Raw genomic sequence first — 25,328 nt, 5'->3', positions numbered from 1 at the left:
ACACACACACGAGAACAAAAGTATGTGTGTTCTCACTGAAGCGTGCACTGTTCACTGGATGTCCACAATGAATTAAAATATATTTAGTACTTACCATATTCTGCCATTGCTACTACTATAGAAATGTGCTACAACCTGATACTTTCTACTTTGTAAAGGCATCATGCTTTCTGATTGTTATATATAACTTTGTGTTACTATGGTCTAACTGTTTTTACACATTTTCTCTTCATGATTAATTTTCCCTGTTACCCTGCTTTGATGCAGTGTATGCAAGTTAGACCGAGTCTATTAAACTGAAGTAAAAGTTAAATCTCTGTCTGGTTTAAATCTCATTTAATTCAAAGAAGACCGTGACATTAATCAAAGTACTCCTCCACTTCTCTACATAGCTTGTAAAAAACTTCAAGCAAACACGTATTATGCCTTCAGAGTCAGAATTATTTTAATTGCCTTTAAAAGATGATGCAGCTTTACACCTTTAAAAAACATCCATATTGAAAAACACACAGATCACAAAAAGTATAAATCATACAAGAGATTACCTTAAAAGTCAAGTGTTTCGAACACAGAAACAGACACTGAACTAATCAATATATATACAGTTACTGGAACATGTACAAAGAACCAGGTCAATATGCAGTGCATTGGGCACATACCAGCTATTGTCCATTGACATCATACAAACACTGTAGGCTAGTGGGATGAAACATTAGCGTTAAAAAATGTACAGGGCATTGATATGTAGGTGGCTCATAGGGGTGCATGATGCACTGGCACTAGTGATACCTTCATACCCCCCCACCCTAAACTCCCACTCCACTCCTGTTAAATGTATAATAAAGCTACAACAGCATTAACAAAACAAAATCATCAATTTGAAGAATAAACATTAACTAAATGTAATTTGTTATCTTACAGCATAGTGCATTCAAGATATGTGAAGAAGGAATTCTGAAATTCAGATTTTTTTGCATTTGATCAAAACTTCTGATACTAAAACTCTTTTTAAAATGTTTGCAAATGTAAAATATGTAATTTGGGTTCTTGTTTATATTGAACTGTTGTTTAAGTCTCCTTCACATGACAGGAGATACATTTATTGAAAAGTCTGTCAAGATAAAGATATGAGGACATTCATTTGTGCAGATGAAGGAATCCGTTACAAAAAAACTTAAACTGACTGTCACAGTCAACATATAACTGTACCTTGTACAACAAAATGTTATCATGCTGTCTGATAGACACATTGAGCAAAGATGACACCATCAGTGAGTGTTCAATAAACAGGTAATTGGAGAGATACATGGATGTCCATGCATTGCTTTGTGTAAAGCTAAAAGTCAAAGTACAAATACAATTGTACAAACACATGATGCATGCATCAACAAGCTTTTAAAAGAAACTTTTAAAAAAGAATTGAATTTACTGAGTTGTAAAACTTTATTTTGCAGGATGATGCAGAATAAACCTCAGAAGTTTTGTTTTTGTTGGATCATGAAAAACTTTTACGATTGTAGGTTATTAGGTCATCTGAATCTAGTCTAGTCTAAATTACGTACTGCGTCATATGGACCAAGTTGTATGTACAGAAATTGATGCAAAAATTGTCTTCAACTCGATGAATTAATAGTCTTGAACTGTTTTGCTCAAGTGTCTGTGATCAGTTATCTTCAAGGCATTCCGTACATTTTTCCTCTGTGTTTATCTCCGAGGTTTGGCAGTCAAGGACTTTCACATTCTACATTTGAAGCCCGTCCAGTTTTGAGTTGGCTCTAAGTTTCTATTTGTTGTCCTGTTGGAACATGCCCTAATCTAAGATCTCTGGCACTCTGAATGAGCATTTGTCTGTATTTAGTGCCATCCTTTCTCCCTTGTGTCCGTACAAGTCTTTTGGACCCCGCTGCTGGAGCTCGCTGTTCACAGCACAACGCTGTCACAGCACGACGCTGTCACAGCACGACGCTGTCACAACGTGTTGTCGTGTCCCGTGGTAGACGGGTGAAGAGCTGTGCACTGTGGCTGATGACTCTATTTTAGCTTTTATCCATTCATCTTTTGCTTCAAACTTGTCATTTGCCAAATACTTTATGTCAGTCATTAAATGCAAACATAATCTGATGGGGGTTCAACACTTTCTAAAGGCATTATATCTACAGACATGCAGAAAAGGACACAATATTTCTGTGGTGAGATTAGTTGCATTATCAATCTGAATTTTCATGCAACATTTACCAAAAACAAATTTATATTACCTTTGTATTGGATTGTGACGTTTAATTAAGTTTCTTTAAAAAAGGTGATTGTGAAGCAGTGCAGTGGAGAAGTAAAGTATCAATACTTCTAAACAAACCTCTACATTTTCCCCAAATTCATGTATGTCATGTACCTGTTTTAACAAGTTATCACACTACATATAAGTGCTTTAATGCTTTAAAATGAATAACAACAGGAAAACAGCTCTTTACACATTTGCTGCCAGCCTGGTGACATAAAGTTTGAAGTGCAGACCAGTGACAATGAGCATGCAATGTATTGTGTGGACGCCTGCATTGTGTCATGCTGTCTCAGTCAAAGAAGGATAATGTACTGTGTGAAGACCACGTGTAAATACTGAAATACTTTATCTTTAAAGCAATATTTTATTCTAATAACAAGTGTGTAGAATAGTGTAAGAGTTACAACTAGTATGTACTGTAACTCAGGCTGCTTCTTTAATAACTGTCACTTTGCTGAAATTCTTCATAATGCTGTACTTTATAAGATCAGGTATGATATTTAATTTCAGAAGTACATAAGAGCATATAGTAATGATCAGGTGAAATATTCCTTGCATGCATAAAATAAAGAATTTGAGGTTTTGGTTGTGTGGCTTTTACCTGACACAACATTTGAGTTGAGTACAAACTGACGACCCAAAGAAGCAGTAAATACAACTGGGAGGGAATTTTCTGCAACCCTGCAACAATGATGTGTAATTAATTATTACATAGTTGCATTCCCATATCAATAACCACTACTCAGCTTGATTTGTACTTTCATTATTTAGTTTTTTTGCATTTTGTTTCTAATTAAGATAACACATGTTCACACAGCAGGCTTTATCCTTAATTACCCACCTGCAGCAAAAACACTGCTGCCCATTCACTCAACAGGTAAACAGTTTTTGGGGCAAATCTAATATTTTTCATTCACAGCACACATACTAAAATTTGCCACATATACTTTGTTTTTTTCCAGTTGAAATATGTGCAACTACACTGATTGTCATAGCAATGATCCAGGCATCTTTACAATGTAAGGTGACACATTTTAATGCCACACAATGACTTCAATGTTTGATTCTGACTTCTCATATTTTGGTACTTTCTTGTTATACCTCGTCAACAACAACACAGGGGGCTGATTTATGCTGTCATGAAAACATCTGAGCACACTTTGAGGTTTTGACCTCCAGAATGATATTAAAATGAAATTGTGTGACTTTTTAAAACAAATCAGAGATTAACACATCAAGGCACTTCAGCACTCGAACGCCTCCCAAGTTGTATTTACCACATTCAGTTTTTCAAGTAGAAACTCAGAAGGTGCAATTATAAAAAACAGGTTTTGGTGCGTTAATAGGAAAGCAAGTATTTGTTGTGATTGAATTCCTATCTGCTACTTTGGTCATCTCTTGTTATTGAAGTACACATAAGTACCTTGTCAAGTGTATTTATAATGAGGGTCAAATGTGAAACTTAATGTTTTTAACCCTGCTACTTTCAGGATGCTGTAATCTGATTTACAGACATGTAAAGTAGCATCTTTGCTCTGACTTAAAACACAGACTCTCCACTTAGAAACGGCAGTGATGTCAACCAGTAATGCACTGCAGCATTTCAGATAATTCAAAACAATTCAAAACAAATAATCTCAATTATGGCTAAAAGGGAAAAATATGCAATAAAATAATGATTATAGGAAAAGGGCTATGAGCTATTAGATGTGGGGAAACAGTACAAAGCCTTCGATAAAGTTTATGGAGGCAGCAAAGATGAGTCACTTTTTGATAAAACAAAAATCCATCTATTCGTGAAACAAAATTGGTTTAGCCAAACCTGCCAAGATCCTTGGTACATGTACTGAGATTATTTCTCCAATCATCTCTGGAAAGCTGACCTTTGTGGGGAGTGACTGAGCCTGGACAAAAAGGTCAAATGTAAACTGATGGAGCTTCTTTACTGTCTGAAAGAGAAAGAAAAAAAACACAAATCATTTAATACAAGAACTGTTTCTAATGGAATGTATAAATTAATGAATTTATAAATTACTTAGAGATGCAGAAAAAAGTGACTTTTTTTTAACTATAACTAACAAGTAATATACACCAGTGTTAGCTTGTTTTCCTTTGCTATTATTGTAACTAATAGCTAATAACTTGCAGCACTGAAACCCCCTAAGTTCTACATAACAGGAGAAGTTGATTTTTTTAGAGTCAAAAGCCAAATAGTGTCAGAAAAAACAGCAGCTACGTGTTTGTGAGCTTTCTGTACTGAACATTTAATAACCAATGTTGCTAGCTAGTTAACCATCTAATCTTACTCCTGAGTCTTTTTGCTAGCATTTTCTTGTTCAAAACTGCTTTAAAATGCAATACATTGTTAATAAGTGGCATTCATTATACTTCTAGTTACCAGTGGTAGCTTGAAACAGAAGCCAAAGCAGATAATTACAGGTAACAACCATTGACTGTGTATAAATATATATGGACATCATGATAGCTCCCAAGGGTGACGGCTAAATGCCAATTTGGATGAGCCCGAGGGATGAACTTTTGTGAGTGCATTTAGTACTAGGCTTAACATTAGGGTTATGTAAAGGTTAAGGTTAGTGTACAAATCTTGCAAGAGTTTCGCAAAATGTCCCACTGACACATCAACGACCAACCAAAGTGAAGCCAAAATATCTCAATCCCCCGTTGACAATATAATCTGGGCCCCTCCATGTTAGCATATGGGATATGAGCAAAACCAAAAAATCTAAGTAAATACATTTTTCCCAAAGATGATTTCTGCCATTTTAGGTTCTTATCATGCTGATGTTTTTGGAGTGCTCATTTTTCTGGTTTGTTCTCAATACTCTGTTAGACAGTGAAACAGCTGAGGTGGCGTTGTCTGTGGGCCATCATCCGGCTGCCTGACTCTGGCTCCAAGTGATGTCACACAAGCAACATGGCAACTCCCAAAAATTAGATATTTTGGCTTCATTTTTGCATAGTGGTAGGAAGTAGAGACATGTTGTTCATTTTTATATACAGTCAATAGTAATAACTTGTCTCACTTTGCACATAAAACCTTGTGAAACTGTGCCCATTCAAAAAATGGACTGTATGGTGCCACTGTACACATGTAACACAAGAAGCAGCACATCTCACCATCTGTAGAGAGTCCAGGAGTCGGGTAAGTTGGTAGAACCTCTGAGAACAATTGGTCGTAATTCGATAGCTAATGAGGCGATCAAGTTCGTTGATGTAGGAGAGACGCAATTCATCGAAGTACTTCTGACTCTTCAGACCCTCAACTGGAACTAACAAAAACAGAAAAACAATTTTGACATGTTTGACATTTACATTTCTGACTTTGTTCTCTCTACTGCTACTCAGGTCCATTTCTCTGATAAAATAAAGCAGTTCTCTTTTTCTGACAGCTGCAGATGAACTTACTGATGCTGAAGAGGAGCAAGGCCTTCATGCAGAGGAACTCCTCCTGGGTGATCTGCAGCAGCACAAACTCCTGTGAAAGATGCCTCATCCGTATGCAGTGCTCATACATGCTGGAAATGTGCATCCGATGTCTGCAGATGTAAAAAAAAAAAAAAAAAAAGGTCAGAATGAGATGTGAAGTAATGGGAATGTTCAGATCACAAGTGACAAGGGATAAATTGCTTTACACGCTGGACATTTATTCTGTAATGAATGACTGCAGAAGAGGAAAGAATGTCAGAGGTTAGATTCGTATCTATTAATGGTGTGATGGAGACATCGACAGTGAATTATCTTTCTAACAATATAGATTTCTGCTTTGTGATCTTTGACATCTGGAGCTTTAAAGTTCAGAAAAACGTTTTAGTCATTTGTATTTTAAAATCATAAGAAGTGATTGGATAGTTTGTGTTCATTATGCCTGAACAGTTTCAATTCGGCTTTTATTAGGAAAGAAATACTTTGTAACATATTCTTCTTATGCAGTGAAGATGAGGGTGGAATAAAGCATATTTTTTAAACCACAGAAAGGAGCTCAAATTGAAAAAGAGAGCGATATGAAATAGAGCTGATTCTTCTTCATCTCTCACGAAATGGATGCAGACTTTCTGGTAAGATATAAATGCAAAGGATGTAAAGTACATTAAGCACAGTTTTCCCTCTGATTGACAGTGATATTTAGGTTAAATACATTAGAAAACTTTGCAAAGATGGTGATGGTTTTGTATGACGTTTGGGGAAATCCAAGTGGTAAAATATCCGAGTGGTAAAATAGTACCACAGATGGTACGCTGCATTGACACACACCACCAAACACTGACCAGAAAAACATCACAGTGAGCTGATGCACCTGCTTTTGATATAACTTTCCAATCTCCTCATCGATGTCGGCAGATGGCTGAACTTTCTGGCTCAAAATTTCATCATATCAATCTAGAGACACTGGTGGCTTCAAAAAGCTCACACAAGGGCTAAAACAACCACGCTGTACACAAAAAGGAAACTTAATTAAGGCAGTTACACGAAACATATAAATCCATCACATATGTAATTTCTGTCAAAAATGATAAAGTACCACTGCTGGTGTCTATTATTTCATGTGCAGCCATGTCTCTTTATAACAATAAAAGTGAACCAGAGAAGTGTAATTATGCCTAATGTGATTGTAGTGAGGTTTTATGAAGGCGGGGTAAAGGTGGAATACACCTCAATTTTTCCTTCAGTGACAAAACCCAACAATTATTCAATCACTACTGTCTTCCATTATTATGACTGTTTCAGGATTTTTTACTCCTCTCACTAAAGCAGAGCGGTGGCTCAGCAGGAGACAGTTAGAAGCACATTTAAAGGACGACAGGGAGCATTTCAGCCTATTATCAATTTCTGCTCAAATTTCTTTCAAATTGCTTAAATCATCCACCTTTTCTGGTTGTATATGGGCTCCACCAGTCACCAGCCATAATTCAGTCTGACAATTTTGAACTACTTATCCACCAAAACCTTGGAGAACAACTGAATAAATTATCTTCTATTAAGATGTCAACCTGTAAAAGTCCCACTACTTAGCATTTATTCGCAGCATATAAACAGTAGAAAGTTATACCTTATAAACAGTTAAAAGTATTTTTTGAACTACTAGCCTACAACCTGTCCTGTGGGCATCCATACAGTCAGTGGATGCTGGTTTATAAAGAGATGATAGATGATGTTATAGTAAAACACAGTTGTGATAATATAAAATATAACTTCATAGGAGACGTTATGATTGTTAACAAATACTGTACATTAAAATACACATCATGTAACAATTGTAGTTATAAGACTCTTCTAATAACTATATTATAATGTTATGAACATCCATTAAATGTTTATATACTTAATAATGTATACTGTCTACTTAAAGTTAAATGTTATCAGCTTGAATGTCTTTCTAAGATGTTGAATATTGGCTCTAGCAATGTTTATGGATGATTTGTGGAAAAACAGTTTACTTTATCCTGTTCATAACCTGAAAAGTTTCAACTTTAATGTGTCAGGGCATACAGACATACAGCTTCTGCTGCTACAATTTTGGGCATTTGTTTTTTAATCTGTTTCAGGTGATTCATCAACATCATGGAAATGTAATTTCCAAATTGCTAAAGTGGGCCTATAATTAACATAATACATTAGTGAGGTCATCCTTAACTGACTAAAATGCTACAAAAATGAATTTTAACATCAAAATCACCATTTTCCTCAAAGGACAGCTACTCTGTTATATTTCCCTGGACAGAAAGGTCTAAATAATGCATAAATGAATCTAACTGTCCTGCAACTGTAACTAGGTAGGTAGCAAACGCTGTCCTTATGGACATTTCCAACTATAGTTTGATGTGGAAAAACAAGAGAAAAACAAGAACAATACCAGAGTACACACAATTACCAGTCATGTGGAAGTGTCACAAAACGTTTTGTATGAGCACATAAAAAGCTGATAAATACAAGAAAAAACATTTGTGTAGACATCAGTATGTTTTCTTTAAATCTACAGTTTAACTTAATAAATGAACTTATTGCTGCAGGACTTGCTGGACAGTGAGGCCGAAGAGCTGTGTGTTAAATGTTGATGATACCTGCCAGCACATCCATAATTACTGGTGTCACATTCAAGGACAGTAAAAAGAACAAATTTGGAAAGAAAACAACAGACTAATGAACTGCCCTCATTTATTAACTAGGTCTATGTGAACTATGTGTTAGTTTGGGTTTAGTGGACCAAACAGCATCTATAGAGCTATCTAACAAATTCTACATGTAATTTCTGTCGTGGTGGTCCCTGGAAACTGCTTAGAGTCCTCTTGATCACATTCTCCATATAAACTATTATTATTTTATTATCCTGCTCCCTGCTGTATTTCTGTTATTTTTCTTGTTCTATTCTACATAACATCTATTGCACATCTCTAGGAGAGGGATCCCTCCTCTGTTGCTCTTAATGAGGTTTCTTCCATTTTTTCTCTCCCTGTATTAGGGATTTTTTAGGCAGTTTTTTCTTATTCCTTATTGAGACTGTAAAGCCCCCTGAGGCAAATTTGTGATATTAGGCTATACAAATAAAATTGACTTGACTTGTGTTGAATGTAAATAGCTTAATGTACTTTAGCTATCATGTAAGTTGAGCTTTTGTGATTAAGTATCCACTTATGAGTAGTGCTATCAGTGTGGGATACTATTAACTATTGAAGCCCTTTCTTAATACTCATATTGCCTGACACTTCTCTACATGGATAGCTTTATATATTCAGCGCAGGTTCTCTGAGCACAAATTCTCTTTTGCAGCAACACAGTGCTTCACACTCACACAGTCGTACCTGGAAGCTGCCCAGTATGAGACTGAGCAGCTTCAGTTGAGCAGTTTGGGTTTCGTTGCTCATTCACTTACTCATCCTGTTTTATCCTACTCGAGCCAGCTACCACCCAGTTTCAAGGCTATTACTCTAACCTATTGGCTGCCCAGTAAATTCCACAGAGATAATACTCTGAATATAAGATGTTATCAAAAGCCTGCATAAAAACAGAATAAAGCAAGGGACAGGTCTGAATTTAAATTTAAATTATGATTCATTTGATAGCTTTTCTGCTTAAATGTGACAGACCTATCTAACTGTTCTTGCTCTGAATAATGGAAAATCACATTTGTCATGATGGATTTGAATGAAATTATGAATAGATAATTGATTTATTACTGCACAACTGGACCCATCATAGCCAAATGTGGTATGCAGCATGAACAGATGTGGCTCATATTGTGATAACACAAGGTTTGGTGTCTCAAAAACCGGCCATAATCATAGCTCTATTTTCACACTCTATTGTTTGGAAACTTGGTACAAACAGTATTAAACAGCACCCTAAAAAATTCATAAATTGCAATATATAATATATATTTGATTGTGTTAAAGACGGGATAATTATTTGGAAAAAGTCAATAACTCCTTATGCAAGAATGTGTAGTACACATAAAGAATAAATTCTATTTTTCTAAAACCTAACATAAAAAGTACTCTATCCTTCTTGTCATCAGTTTAGACTAGTACTACTTTGAATACTTAAGAGGAGACCATTGATTTATAGATTAACAGATTGACAGTATCCACATCCACAAATATGTGGAAGCTGAGGGAACCAGATAAGATTGAAGTTGTTATAACCATTAATATTTCTCACTCATACTCGGACAGACCTCACCCCTGTTTGTCAGGAGTAATTTTCAGATCTGAATCAGTTTCACTCACTATGCTGAGAACTGATGTTCCCCACTTTAATCTCAGACTGACAAAAGAAAACCTAAGGAGGAAATTGGATGAACATTTTACTCAAAAGCCTGCGACCAGTTCCACTTTACATTTATAAAACTCTAGAAAGTTCTAAATACTGTGTTTGTGCATGAGCAGGGAGGCAAAGGAGGGAAAGATGGGGCTGAAGACAGAGAGAAACTGATGTCTGTACTATGTATGACAGCACATATTTATTCCATGGGGGTTATCTCTAAATATAATAATGACCCAGCATGTCATCCCCTGATAAAATCATTTCAGAGAACATGATCGAATTAAAGAATTCAGAGCTGTACGTACTCGTTGAACACAAGATCAGGGGCGAAGTAAAGCATCCTGCCATCAACATTCTTGTAGGACCTCCATCCCAAGGCAAACACCATCACCCCCATCCATGAATGCTGAATGACAGTCATTTGGTCGTCCACATGGAGATTCCTGAAACCTATAATGACAAAGATTCTGCATCATGAAATAGAAAATCATAAAATCATAACACTTTTTACCTTAACGTTTATATTAAAATAATGCTACACCCAAAGTATTTTGAGTGTCAAATACCTCGTATTAACTTGTGGGGTTCCTCAAAGAACAATTTTAGGGCCACTGCTTTTTTATGCTGGTGTCATCAGGAGGTACAGCAGCTCTTTCATAGCTATGCTGATGACACACAACTTTAAGTGTTTGTGTCTCCTGATGACACATGACCAATTTATGTAATTTTAGATGCATATTAGATAATTGTTCGTAGATGTCCATGATATGTCCAGGATAAAACTGAACTTTAGTTACAGTTTCTAAGGTGCAGGTAGAGAAAATGTGTCCACACAATTCAATTCTGTAGGACAAACCTCAAGCAAATAAGGAAGAAACCTCAGAATTGTCCTTGACTCAAAGTTAAACTTTAAGGCACTTATGGGTTATGTCACCAAATCTGCCTTTTGGCGTCTGAAAAATGTTGCTGTAGTGCGGCAAGTGCAACACAGAGAGACATTTTTTATATCTACTGTAATCTGTAATCTGATCTACTCAAGTCACAGCATAAATAACTAATGAAAAAACAACAACAATAGTGCATAAATCAGTCGAAGCTAATTGCAGTGTTGTGTTTAAAACTTGTTTTGATGATAAAATGATGATGATGAAATAATAAAAACATACATAATTTAATACATAAATAATCTCATCAACACTGCTTAAAAAAAACTCAACCAGTGTCACACCTGGCAATCCTTTTGCCCATTTGACCACTTTGACCAGTTGTCTCTCTCCGAGCTCATTGAGACTGGTGAGCAGCGTGGCAGCTGAGTCTGGCTGGCCTTGGTCATGTCCTGCGTTCACCACCTCGGGCTCAATGGACTCCAGGATGTTGAGGAAGACCAGCTGGGAGTTGAAGTTTAGGCCTGATTTAGGAGAGATGTTCTGCATAGCTTCTGGAGGGTCATGAACGTGATGATCCTCCTCAGGGTTTTTTTGTTGACCAATCTTCTTTAGTTTGCGTGCTATAAACAAAAACAATGTGCTTATTAATATTTCTGCTATTTTGTCACACAGCCGGCTACAAGTAAACAACCACATGACCTGCATGTCTTTGACACATGACACTGAATGACATAAAACCTGGGATAAATGTGTAACCCCTTTAGTTCCGTTTTGATACATCTGATCGATTTTTTGACTACAAATTCAGCTGTCCTCGCTCTAGGGATTTGTGTCTGAGGCCATCCAACATGATGGATTTTCTGCCTTTGATTTCAGGATCTCTTGCTGCACAATTGGACCCATTACAGCTAAATGGGTTATAAAAAATGAAGAGACAGTGCTCCAGTGATGATACCGCTCGCAATCATAGATCGTGCAAACATCCTTTTAAGTTGTTATTACTAAGAAAAGTCTACACATATACACGCAATGTTTAAATGTTTGGAACATTGGAGGGGAAATCATCAGGACAATCTACAACTACTGTGCCGAGAATTTATTTAATTCTGCTTTCTAAATCAACCCTTTTTTAAGGGAAGTATCAATTTAACCAAACTGATCTACTAATAGCTTTTAGGATATTGAATCAGATTCCATTTCAAAGAAATCTCTCTGAACAGATGAGCCTCATCTGGAGGGAAGGCCCGGTCATCATGTGTGAGTCCTTGCTGGTGTTAAAGTATAAATTATTAAAGTTTTGCAGAGTGTTGCAAATACAAACTAAGACTACAAAACTCAGTAAATCATGCTGTTTTGCATTACCATTGTGTTTGCTTATGCACAAAAAACATATAAGAATTAAGAGTTGACAACGCCCAGAACAACAAATAGTGTGTGTATTTTAAAAAAACCTGCTCCCCCTTCCTGCAATGACAACACTGTATTTTCTTTCAGCACAGATGCTGAAAACCGTGAGGCAGCTGCTCCATATGACAACCTGCACTTACAAACTAAATTGGTGCAGCGTCTGTGACTCAGTGGATTGGGCTGCCATGTAAAGAAAGCAGAGATACAATCAGGATGGAATAATTATATTCTCCTAAACAGCTGCCAAATAAATTGTGTTCAGTTCTTTAAGACCACCAACCATTCACTACAATCAGTCTCTGACCGCTTTCTATCCACGAGTAATAGACCTGCGAACAGTTGAGCTGCAGCTCAGCCTGTTATTTCAGAATGACAGCTGTGCTGGAGTGAGACTGACAGACAAATACAAACTGGTAACTATGTGCCGAGTCCATTATAACAGACACTTTTGCTGTTCAGATTGCAACTTCTTTTACCTTTAAAGTAGTCATCATCTAATTCATTTGACTATCTAGTGTTAGCTTTAGCAGGTTTTAAAAATGTCAAAATATAAGGCAAAATTTAATTTCTTCAATCCTTTTTCTCTCTGTTGACTGACAGTAATCGTCATGCAATTGCTTCTTGCAGCTTCTGTGTAGAGAAAATCTCATTAAAACTGTAGCCTGGCTTTTCAGTTCAGTTTGATCAATATTGAATTGCCGGTTATAGACACGACTTAAGTCTCTATCAAGAGTAGCAGGGTTGAAAGCAAATTGCAGATTATATAAAAAGTAAAATTTGCAAGTAATTCTGATCTGATAACAAACATTTCAGATAAAAATGGTTAATTAAAAATTCCTCCCAGGGATTCACAACCATGACACAGACAGACATCTGGTCTTTGCAGAGTACAGTGTAAATAGGTTGGGTTGAGCTAACCTTAAAATCCCTATCCTTCAGCTGAAACCAATACAAACAGGAGAAGATTATCCAAATGACGGATTCAAGCATGGTCTTTGTTACTCACACGGATTAAGGCCAGAGGAGCAATTAATTAGCCAAGACAATGTCAACTGTCAGTATTAGGGGTCAGTATATGTAGGTTGACCAGCACACAGAGCTGTGGTGTCAGTACCAGCTCAAACTGACCTCCAGTAAATAAGCTGCAGACGTATCCATTACAAACTAATTTTCCTTCAAATCCAACTGCACATGTGAACATTTTTTGGCTATTTTTTTGCTCATTGTACTCACATTTTTCGGTCCTTCTATGTCTTCACCAGTCTCATCATCATTATAATCACCATTTTTATCTTAACTATCCTTTCAGGGTGCCAGGTGCAAGGTGCTTGATTGGACGAAAACATGAAGATCGGTTTAGCACTTTTTCCTCCTCTTGAAATGCCTTTTTTTGGTAACATGTGCCTTTGCAGATCCTCTTCTGCTCTCGCTTTGTTGTCCAGATTGTAGATGTCATTATATTATTAGTTCGCCAATTTAAACTGTGTTTCTGAAAGTGTGTGCGGGGCGAAAAGGAGGATGGAGAGAGAGAGAGAGAGGAGGTGGCAAACCTTTTTCACACAGGCACCTGTCACTTACAACTTCACACTTCCCATTACTCTCTAGTTATCCAGTGGTTGTTACACAGTCAGGTACACGCCAGATTAACACTCACATGTAAAGTTTTCCGGTAAAATTAGATCATTGTTAAATGAACAGAGGTGATAACAATATATCCTTACAATACTAAGGTTTTATTATTATTATAATAGAGTCAAAATCTCACAATGGTCTCACATAATCAGAGCTGAAAAATGAAAAAAAGTATTTCATTTAAATTCATCATATTTTTTATTATCAATTATTTATTATTTTATGCTAAACAACCGAGGCCAGCATATTTACTGGTACACAGTATTAGTTCCTCTGTTGAAAATGCACCATACTTTTACTTTGTGATATTATATACCAACATTACATGTAGTATTACCTCTATGATACAGCAGTATTGCCCCATCATTACTGTGTGTTCAGACAGAACAGACTCGTCACAGCTGCTAATAATAACATTAACGATGGCTCCATTCCTTTAATTGTCCCAGTAAACCATGTCAGTAAGTGAACTTGCACAATATTAAAGGTCTGGAACTGGCTCATGGAAATTGATGAAGGTAATGTTATTAATTCCACCTGTGCTTTCCCTGCTTTGACAGCTCTGCCGTGAAAAGAGTCAATTCAACTGGTGTGGAGCAAATTGACGTCAAGATGATTCAGTTCATGATGAGAATGTTTAAACTTCAGTGAGAAATGTTTGGGCGTCTGTATCACAGGACTTTATGAATCTGCTTTATAAATGTACAGAGACCAGAGGAGAAAGGAGAGAGACTAGGGGGCAGTAAAGATGATTAATAAAGTTTCGGTAAGCTCTGACGTAGCTCACACACACACACACACACACACACACACACACACACACACACACACACACACACACACACACAGCTGACGTACAATTGGCTACTTTGGGAGGTTAAACATTTTATTTAGGAATAATGCAAAGGGAACATTTGCTTTTCTTTATGTCTGAGCACACCTTTGGCCTGTTTTACCAAGCCTGTTGTTATCAAGACTCTATTATTACCATGTTATTAGTGAGCTGTAATTCAAAGTGCTACCCCAAAACAAATAAAGCACCTCCTAGCTGCCTTTTTTAGGGCATAACTAACTAAGAAGAGACTCCAGACAATTACAGGTTGCAGGAATTAGAGCTTCCACCTTGATGCAGTCATAGGAGGCAGCTGTTGAATGGAGACGGATGAAGTATAATAAAAAATTATATAATAATGCTAAAACAAAACAAAAACAAAAAAAGGTCTACTCTATAATTACTAGTTATGGAGTAACAAGCCTGTCCGTTTTTCAGTAATATAAAAATAAATCTATCCACTGGACTGTAGCTGTAGTTAAGGAGTTGTGGTTATTCAGTCATGCAGTGAACTGTACTTAATATATTACAAATATAAAACAATATTATAATAAAAAGTCATATAAGTAATTTATTTAATCTGGCAATGGACATTTCTACACCACTACAGTTACAGCTTGTGTAAATCAGTGACTAAAAAAGAGTTGAACTCTCACTCGCTGGCATTGAAAGGCTGCTTTGGATGCCAGTCTCATATGTGTGTCAGAGTTTGTGTTGGGGACACAACTTGTTCTGAACACTTTGTGAAAACGTGTAAACACTGTGTTAACTCATTCAGCAGCTAAGGATCTAAATGTTACTATAGGATGATTAGTGAATGAGGATGGCTTGGAGGAATTGCAACCTGTAGATACACTATTGTGTGTTGATACCGGATCCACTATCCAGATCTCACTGTAGCAGGGTTTACACCTAGACAGCATCACATTAATCTGAATGCAATACTTATAAAGGGACTGGATGTGAACCAATCAGGTTGACAGACCACACAATGCATAACATACAGTGTATGTACAGTTCATGTGCATTTACATTTCAACACAAGACATCTAACTACAGTTGAGCAGTGAGTTTCCATCAGCTCTCTGCAAAATAAGTAAACTTGCTCTGCTTCTATTCGGGGATGTTATTATGATTCCAGGAAATAATATGGAATTCAAATGATCAAAATGAAACTTTCAAGCAATTTAAAATAACTATGCTTCTCAATATTGAACAGATGTCAACTCAAAAGACACAACAAAATCAATTTTAGATTTAGAGGTTTCCTGTGTATTGCCTCTCTGTTCAGACCTTTCAAACTATATGCAGTGAAACAAATAGCAGATCTTAACGATATGATACTATGATGGAAAGTCTATTATTTGATTGCCAATACATTTGTAATTTTGTAATAAATTAATTGAAATCAAATTTGTTGAATTAGAAAACTTTTCTATCAGTGTCATTGCTTTGAAGTACATTTGGAGAAAAAAAACTTTGTGGATAATAAGACCAAATGTATAATTTTTTGCCTTCACCTCTACAAATTATTGTCATAAATTTTCCTGTGAAATGCCGCGAGTGAATTACATGTCTATGATGAGAACATGAGTGAAAGAAGGCTCTTTTTAGCCACAACTAGAAAAGGTGTGCCTTTTTACTGACAATCACAGCATTAGATCACATTTTCCCTCCATGGGTTTGTCAGTGACTGGTGGCAAAATTACCAGCATGTCTCCTGCTTTAATTCACATGTCTCATGTCAGCTTTGTGCCTCCAGTACAATTTTCACCGTTACCAGAATGAGAAAATGGAAGAGAGTGAAAATTGAACACAAGACAAAAATTAGTCCACTACATGTCAATCTTTACAGCCTAATATGACGAACAGGTCTGGGTGACAGTAAGGAGAAGTGAATGGAATAGGTCTAAATTGCATGACAGCTCAGTCAGGGGCTTGATTATCAGTAACATCCCCCATTGTGATGATGCTGCAATTGAAGAGAGCCAGCTAAGATGTGCAGTGTGGAGAGAATAAAGTACTTGGTCTTGGAAAACCATTAATATTTTCACTTTTACAACTTCACTTTCTCTGTAGTGTTTTTTGTTCATACAGTATGTGGCACACCGTGTTTATTATAGCTCATATTGTACAAATGTATATTTGTAACGTGTAATCATATTGTCCATATCCTATGGCTGACGATCACTGACAAATCCACAGAACAAGATAGTGAGAAACTGTTGTCCGATATGCTCTGATTTTTTTTAAAGTTATGTAGGCTGCATTTTATGCATATTTGGTCCTTTTTTATTAATCTCAAATTATATATATGTACTTATATTTTTTGTTTTTTTATTTAGTTATTCATATTTATTAAATTCTCAGTGAAGTTTTCTGTTTCAGTGCACTGATACAATACAGTTTGTAGTTAAACTATAAAACATTATGCCTCCATTGCATTTTTTTGTTACAAATGTTTGATAACCACAATTGAGGGATCTTTGCAAATTATGTAAATGTGGGACTATCGGCCAACATATCAATATTAGAATTTTTTTATGACCTAATGTCGGTATTGGCATCGGCTCCAAATTCCAGTGTCAGTTGAGCTCCAATAAACAGCAGCAATAAAATAAACACTTGTTTCTTTTTAAAGCAGTTTTTAGTACATTAATCCATCCTACCTCCAAGAGTCATTCCAGCTTCAAAACACTTCCTCAGCCGACAAGATGGGCAATTCTTTCTTCGTAGCTTATCAATAGTGCAGTCATTTTTGCTTGCACAAAGGTACTTCTGTTTGCCTACACAAACAGAGGAGACACTTTTGGTAAATAATGCACCAAGTATTACAGAATTATTACAGAAAAATATCTTCAGCAGATATTAATGTATATGACCACTAACCCAGAATCCAAGTTTGACCCTTTAAACTTACCCTCTGCAGCTCTTTTGAAGAAAACCTTGCAGCTGCCACAGGTAAGTGCACCGTAATGACAGCCGGATGCCTCGTCCGAACAGATCAGGCACGTCCTCTGTGGTGGAAAGAAGAACTCCATCGGGAACATATGCTCTCTGCTGGCCTCATACCTGCAGTCAAACATGAAACAGGAATTATATAGAACATAAAAAGCTACAGTAGAGTTTCGAAAGAGGCCATATATGATTAAACATGTTGCTCTTATAACTGGCAAATGATTGTTGATGACTTTTGTATTATTAATACTATTATTATTCTATTTGAGCCCATTTTTGGTGTTCTCTAGCTTGGAAGTATCAACTAGATCACTGCAAAGTATTATATTATTCATTGTTTTGGTATTTCACCAGTTTTCAAATGTTTTTATTCTGTTGCTTTATTATCTTGTGAAACTATTAGCCAAGCTGAACCTTGAACTCAAACACCCAAGCAGGTCCGTAATTACTTTGTAGTTGTTAAAAACTGTCCAAACTATAACCACACATCGCTGGTCACTCCCCAGAACAGTGTGGCAGCCTCTTAATACGTGGTTCAAGGAGAGCATAGACTGTGATGACAAGATGGTGTGGGAAAGATTTGAGGGGGGTGGGCCACGATGAGCGCCCAGCTTCAGCCTTGAACAAAGAGAGATTGGAAAACGCTCAGACATAACGTTGCCTGAGTGACGTGCAACTTAGATATCAAGGTTCGGTGTAAAAGAGACAAGGATGAAGCTTAACTAAAGAACCTTCACTGTGTCCTTAATTGATTTAGGTGAAAAAGAGAATTCTAGGAAAAAGAGAAACTGAAATTAGAAGACCAAATAAAAATCTTTTACGATAGAACATTGTGCTACTAGTATTTCTCAATATTGTGAAACAATGGAGATTATCTTAAATCTAGTTTGATTAATGATACTGAAAGGCTATGGAGCCTGTAGTTATTCATTCAATTTTAGATTGAATTTCAGTCTTGGAGTCAAGTCAGATCAGGACTGTTATTAAAATGACAGGGCTGTTTAAACAGTGAGCATTGAGGTAATGAATATGACCTTATGTAGTCTGGGATCCATCACAAATAAATGTGAAATATATGTATGTCAAGATCAGGATGCCAACAATATCAACAAATAACCTCCAGTGCAACTGATACTTGTAATACGTAGAGTGAGATAGTTTCATAGTTTTTAACCCTGACCGGACTAAACTTTTGCTTCCTGTTATGAACTATTGTGCATATCCAAACCCCTTTCATTCTTTTTGATTTAGTTTTTGAATAATTTACTGCTGCAGATTTGTCCTGGGCTTCGATACAGAGTAAGGGGACAGTTGTCTTGGCTCACACAAACCACTTAAATCTTGTTTTTGAAAACAGGAAGCTCACAGGATTATTAGACATGTCTGCAGGTTTTATTAGCAAAACAAGTTGTGATTGAGCATGTTTACTGACTTTTTATCTACTAGATAAACCCTGATGGAAGACCTTTTCCTTGTATTAAACGGATGTTAGTGTAATCCTCCACTTTCTCTGAAAAATAAATCAACAGCACTACTCATAAACAGTCGTCCCAGTAAACTCTATTGTAAGTCCAGTAAACTCAAAACTAGAGCTTCTGGTGAAATTGTGCTATATGTGTAAAATATACATGGTCAACTTTGTAATGTATCAATGAAAATACAAAAGCCGTTATTTAAGTGATTTCAGCCAAATTAGGATATATTCAACAATAATATAATAACAGACCAGAGAACAGCAGATGGTGAACAAAGCATTTAAAAAGTGCTGCGATTAAAGCTTTAAAACAGCCAGGATGACGAGGACAGACTTTCAGCGTCTTTTGTTCCTTTCCAAGTTGCAGAAAACAATTTATCAAGTGTGGAGTATCTAAATCTAACCAGGCCTGTGACGTGGGAGTTACTAGATTTACGTATGAAGATATGAAAGATACTAGTGAAGCTTAACAGATGGACGGTGTCTGTTTATATAACAATGTCTTTATTACACTTTTAAAATGTACTTTATTGTTCTCTGTCTTGGCCTGAGAAGAAAATACAAATTCACTCCTTCTTTTCAACATGTGTGATTAAAATAAAGATTATTCCGTCAAATTTGATTGGATTGATTGGATTTGGATTGTGTGTAGTGGCTGATTATAAATATAATGATAATATAATAGAAATCCATAAATTCTGCTTGGCTCTCAAAGGTAAATGTATCATTAATGTGTGTGTAAATCTATCATTAAAAAAGTGCTGCAAATATGTGATGAGATGTTGAGATTACCATGAAATACGAGCAGCATCCCGTGTCAGCGAGCAAGTCGCATTAAATCTTTTTCGGCAGAATGACTGCAGGAAATGATCTTTCTGTCTATGAATCCTGGTGTCTTTCCTGGTGCAAAGTGCAGGAAAATGTACATCAGGAAATTGCTGAAATTGTTAACAGTTTTTTTTAAATAAAGCCAAAAAAGAAAAGTGGGAGGAAAAAATAAGAAGGGGGGAAAAGGTCTGCTCAGGCTATTGGCTAAATCAACTATCAACTGCACTGTATTTTGTATGCAAATGATTTAATTCTTACAATTAGGGTTTAACTCAGCAGCAGAAACAAAAAGGGAACTAACTCAGACTCAGACTATGGAAATGCAAACCTGTGGAAAACGTAAAAATGGAGGAGGACCTGATCAAAAACCTGCTCTGAGTTTTACTCTGCAACATTGAACATGCTCCAGGACTTGAGTTGATAAGACAGCCAAAAAGACAGTTGGATCTCCCAGTTCTCAAAGGTTGTGTGCAGTCGGGGGTGTCCTGTGGGCAAATTAATCTAAACTGTATTCAACCTCTGTCTGATTATTCTCCTCTCTCTTGCCATACTTCCTGTCGCCCTCTACAGTCAATTCCCTAAAAGCAAATTGCTATGAAAATAAGGCAAATGCAAAATACGTTGAGAGCTCTACTTCCTCTCAATTCAAAGTAGATTAAGTGAGCTTAGAGTCAATGGTCAGACGATGCTGCCATTCTTCTATGTGTTTCTCAGCAGAGACTGGAGGAAGACAAGTTCCTTGTTTGGGATTTTGCAGCTGGTTGCACTGTCCTCACATGGTCCATCGGTTCATGTTTCCTCTATACTTCTAGCTTACATTCTGGTTTAATAAATCATTGTTCATACAGATTTACGGAAGGTGTACTGAGCTCAGCTCTAAAAGCCAGATGCGCTGGTGTCAAACAGAGCTGCCAATCATTCACTAGCCCAGTTTTGAAGAAAGAGCATGATGACGACAGCTGCATGACAACTCACTCTGGTTTCCAGAGAGTACCACGCAGTTGCCAGTCAACATGTCCATTTTGTGTCCTTTTTATTCCTGGACTCGAGGGACAATGCAGGTGACAATACAAAGCTACAACGGCTTGAGTTATATTTAATAACCTGACAGTAAAAAGGCACAAGAAACCTCTGGAAAGATTCGAAAGAAATTAAATTACATCCCTTTAAAAAAAATAGTCAATTATTACCTTTAATAGTCACATCTGTCTCTATTTATCAAATCCATCACATCTATTTATCAAAATAATTAATCCAACAAATTCAGTGATAAATCAAATATTTTATGCTTAAAAAGCATTTGGTGCATTCAGAATAGTTGTAGACCCGTTTGAGAATAAAAATGACACTTTCTACATGTGTTTGAATGGATGTTGAACAGACAAACCACTGAAAACAGTATTGTTTTCTGAATGTGATAAAAAATACGCTTTGTTCTTCAACAGAACTTTGTGGGTTTCATGTATATAAAACATTGCAGATATGATTATTTTATTATGTTTTTAAAGTGTTGAAAGTAATGACGTACATCTTGATAATAAAAAGACTCAAATGAAAGGAACATGTAAATGAAAAGGGCGGCATCTGAAAGAACTTCATCTTAGCCAAACACACACATCTTAAATATTGACTAGCCACAATCATTACAATTTGATTCTAATTTTGGTTTAAAGTTTCCCATTGCATACCAAGATATAAACTCAAAATGTATGTTTGTCTTTATCAGAAATATTATTATTTATCTGTTCAGTCTGACTTTTGGTATTTACCTCAAAAAAGCAGGCCTATAATAGTTTGTATTTATTGGCATTAAAGCAATAACATAAAAAATCTAGATGAATATTAAGATCGAATAAATCTGTTCTTGTGATGAAGTTTGGCACATAATATGATCAAGTGCATTTTGTTGCTTTACTGGCCAGTAGATCAGAAGATTTCCTCTTCACTTGGCCAAAAACATCACATTTATGGGAGAAGAAGTTTGTAGATGTAGATGTAGATGTAACATCAAATTAACTGCTCCCTAAAATTATTTCAGCATTTTATACTTCACATTATTATTATTATTATTATTATTATTATTATTATTATTATTATTATTATTATTATTATTATTAACATTGCCATTATTATTATTATTATTGTTATGCTATTTGGTCTTACCTTGTGTCGTTGTAGCTGACATCCAGCCATTCCCCGACTTCAGTCTTGATGTAGTTGTTGGGACAGGGCGTCCTCAGCATCCCGGCTGGGTACCACTGTTCATGACGCACGGCGCTCCTCTCGTACGGGCTGCAAATGAGCGCGGTGCTCGCTCTTGAGCTGTGCGCACTCATGCGCTGCCTCGATCCCCAAAACTGAGAGTTGTACTTCTCATTAAATGTGTAATTTCTTCCCCACAACGCCTCGACAGAGTCGCAGTTCACGTCCTCTGATTTAACTTTGACAGTGTATTGCTCGGGCTGATAACCGCAGAAATTGTGCTCCATGGTTTCCCCGAAGTCTGTGGCTTCCTCGGGGGGTTTGTAGACTCTGCACGGCCTCTCTAGGCCGAAGTGCTCCAGGCTGTCTGGCACGGATTGGGCATAAACTGTGTCCAGGTGGTTTATCCCCTTTGAAGTTATGTCATCGTTTTCGCACAGTGTGAAGTTTTGCTCATCCACAGATGTCCGAGTCTCTGAACTTTTGAACATTTCCACCAGTTGCTTCTGGCCAGGCAGGGGCCGGTCATCCCGCTCGGAGCACCTGTACTTTGTAACAGCAGCCTGGGCTCCAGGACAGCTCAGAGGCACGGCTCCGACTCCGTATAATCCAGACATTTGGTCATGTGCGACACACAGGGGGCCAGCAGAGTCCATGTCACTGGAATCGCTGGACTCCAGGGTCAGTCCCAGCGACACTGACACAGCTTTGCAGAGCTCTCTGGCTGTTTCTGAGATTGTGGCGCAGGCAGAAACAGAGCGACTGTCACCCACACGGCATCCAGCGTTTAACAACTCCTCCTGAGGAGCAGCACCTGTTTGACAGCAGTGTTTTTCCATGTCACAGGCTGGCGAATTAATGTGCCCGGATCCGTAAATGTTTGCGTCCTCATTGCCGCCACCGTTTCCTGTTGAGTGTTTGGTCAAATAGAAACGACTTTCTTCAGTTTTTAGCGCCATGCTGGGAGCGCTCACAGCGTCGCCTGGCTTAATGATCCCCCCCTCAGGACAAATTCTGCCACAAGGCAACTGTCGGCTGGTTTGGCTCATTTCCCAGAGAGTGTCTACTTGGTCAGGAGACCAAACTTTGCGCGACCAAAAGTCTCCACAGGTCTCTGTAATAGTTGCTGCTCAGCCCAACTCTCACGTTGTGTAAACGTTTTGGTAAAGGTCCTAGGAGCTACAGGAGTCACAAACTCCTCCTAAACGGAGATTTTCACAGTCAGAGGCGCTCAGGTTCACTTTTGAGTCAAACTGAATGCAGAAAAGGACTTTAGTATCCATTAAACATCGCATACACCCGACTGAAATCAAATCAGCGCGATGAATGATTGATTTGCCAATTTTAACACTTTTAAAAGCGTAGGAGGGAGAGAGATATGAACTTATAATTAAACCAATAAATGTGTGCCACGTACAGGTCCGGCTCTAGACAATAGGGGGCCCTAGGCAAGATTGTCTTTGGGGACCCTCCTTACCCCTCCTTATTACACTGTTTTCCTCAGGTTTTATTCAACTGTGCAATTTTATGTGTGAATGGACTGAATGCGGTTTATGTATGTTTTCATGTGCACTTTAAGACATTGCCTCTAATTTTGTTGTACTACCTGTGTAATGACAATAAATGTGATTCTTCTAAATTCTAGATTCTACTTAGCCGAGAGCAGAAATATAAATAAAACCATATCCCTGCAGGACATTAATACACAAAACACCCATTTGTAGTAAATATGCCTTGATTCAATATATGCTCATAAACAATTATGCCCCACGATCTTACATCAGAGATCTCAGCAACATTCTCAAGGCATAAAATCTCTAAAAAAGAAAGAAAAATGAGGGTAATACAACTCCTGATGACAGACGTGTTGGCAGAGAAACAAAATGACCCAGCCAACACTCGGCAACTGTCATACAAAAAGAGCAGTACATTTGTTGTTACTACCAATTAATATTACCAATGTTATTATGTTGCATAGAGACATTTTCAATAACATTATGTCATGACTATGATAAAACTTCAGAGACAGAACGGCATTGTCTCTTACTGTTTGTCTAGTTTAAGAGCACAGAAACAGCTTGAATAAATGTCAGGAACAAAGTTACGAAGGCCAGCAGATGAATATCTGCTCCAACAAATGAAAGTCTTCTGAGTTTCAATCACCACAAATATAAAAAGACACAGATATCTCATATGCCGGCCAAAATTTTCATCTATGTTAGTCACAAATTACTGTTACTGCAGTCTTCACTTTGGAGTCAACAAGAAGAGCCACTCTGCCACTGGAGGATTACACCGTTAGTGATAAGTAACAGGTAAACGATTGCTTATTTGCAAATATAAAATAAATCCATTCACTGACAGTCAGGATGAAACATATTTCATTTTTGTATGATTACCATTAACACTCGAGCCCTCTTGGGGGCCCTCTGGTGGCCAAGGGGGCCCTAAGCAGGAGCTTAGTTTGCTTATGCATCGGGCTGACCCTGGCCATGTCGATAGACTACACACAAACAAACCTCTCATTTATGTAATATTGTGAGTTGTGTCTCTAGCTGTTTTATATAGTGTCAGATAATTTAATGATCCTTACAAAACAATACATACTGACTATTAAATAATCAGTTATGCGTTCATGTTACAACTGTAAATTCTCTACAACGTGAATTATGGACATTTTAATTTACAGACAGCTATTTTAACATGGTGGACTGAGTGAATGGGTGACAGGACTTTGTTTATTCAGAGGGATTCGTGAGAGCAAGCTGAGATTAAATGTTAAACAGAAATGTTTTATACAGTCAGTAAACACAACACATTCTCTAATTGATATCCAGAAATGTTTGACAAACCATCCTTTCCCTACCAGAGTCAAATAAAGCAAAAAACAACAACAACAAAATAACAACAGAAACCCAGTAATACATTTTGGGCCAGTGTAGGTTTATGTATATGTGGGTTTATTGTTTATTGGATATTTAATTCTTTTTGACTCAAAAATGCGTTTTGAGTTTGAGTCTTATCTTAAATCTCAGTCTAAGACTTGTACTT

At 37.0% G+C, this 25,328-nt stretch overlaps 1 protein-coding gene across 2 annotated transcripts; it reads right to left on the bottom strand.

Moving 5' to 3' along the window:
• Window positions 1-426: 426 nt before the first annotated feature.
• Window positions 427-23,496, bottom strand: ar (androgen receptor). Of its 2 annotated transcripts, XR_009927068.1 has the most exons (9): window positions 22,239-23,496; window positions 17,736-17,887; window positions 17,485-17,601; window positions 11,286-11,564; window positions 10,363-10,507; window positions 5,705-5,835; window positions 5,417-5,568; window positions 1,949-4,227; window positions 427-1,916 (listed from the first exon to the last, which is right to left on the bottom strand). XR_009927068.1 is itself a non-coding variant. In XM_062432469.1 (8 exons), the coding sequence occupies exons 1-8, from the start codon at window positions 23,324-23,326 to the stop codon at window positions 4,069-4,071; spliced, it is 2,223 nt and encodes a 740-aa protein (XP_062288453.1). In that variant the 5' UTR covers window positions 23,327-23,496; the 3' UTR covers window positions 427-4,068. The 2 variants fall into 2 exon arrangements, 1 of the variants encoding a protein (XP_062288453.1); XM_062432469.1 differs by having other exon boundaries at window positions 427-4,227.
• Window positions 23,497-25,328: the final 1,832 nt, after the last annotated feature.

This window comes from Scomber scombrus, chromosome 14 (assembly GCF_963691925.1).
Source record: "Scomber scombrus chromosome 14, fScoSco1.1, whole genome shotgun sequence".
NCBI lineage: Eukaryota > Metazoa > Chordata > Actinopteri > Scombriformes > Scombridae > Scomber > Scomber scombrus.
Note: the sequence above shows the minus strand (reverse complement) of the source record. Positions and strands in the feature narration are given on the sequence as shown.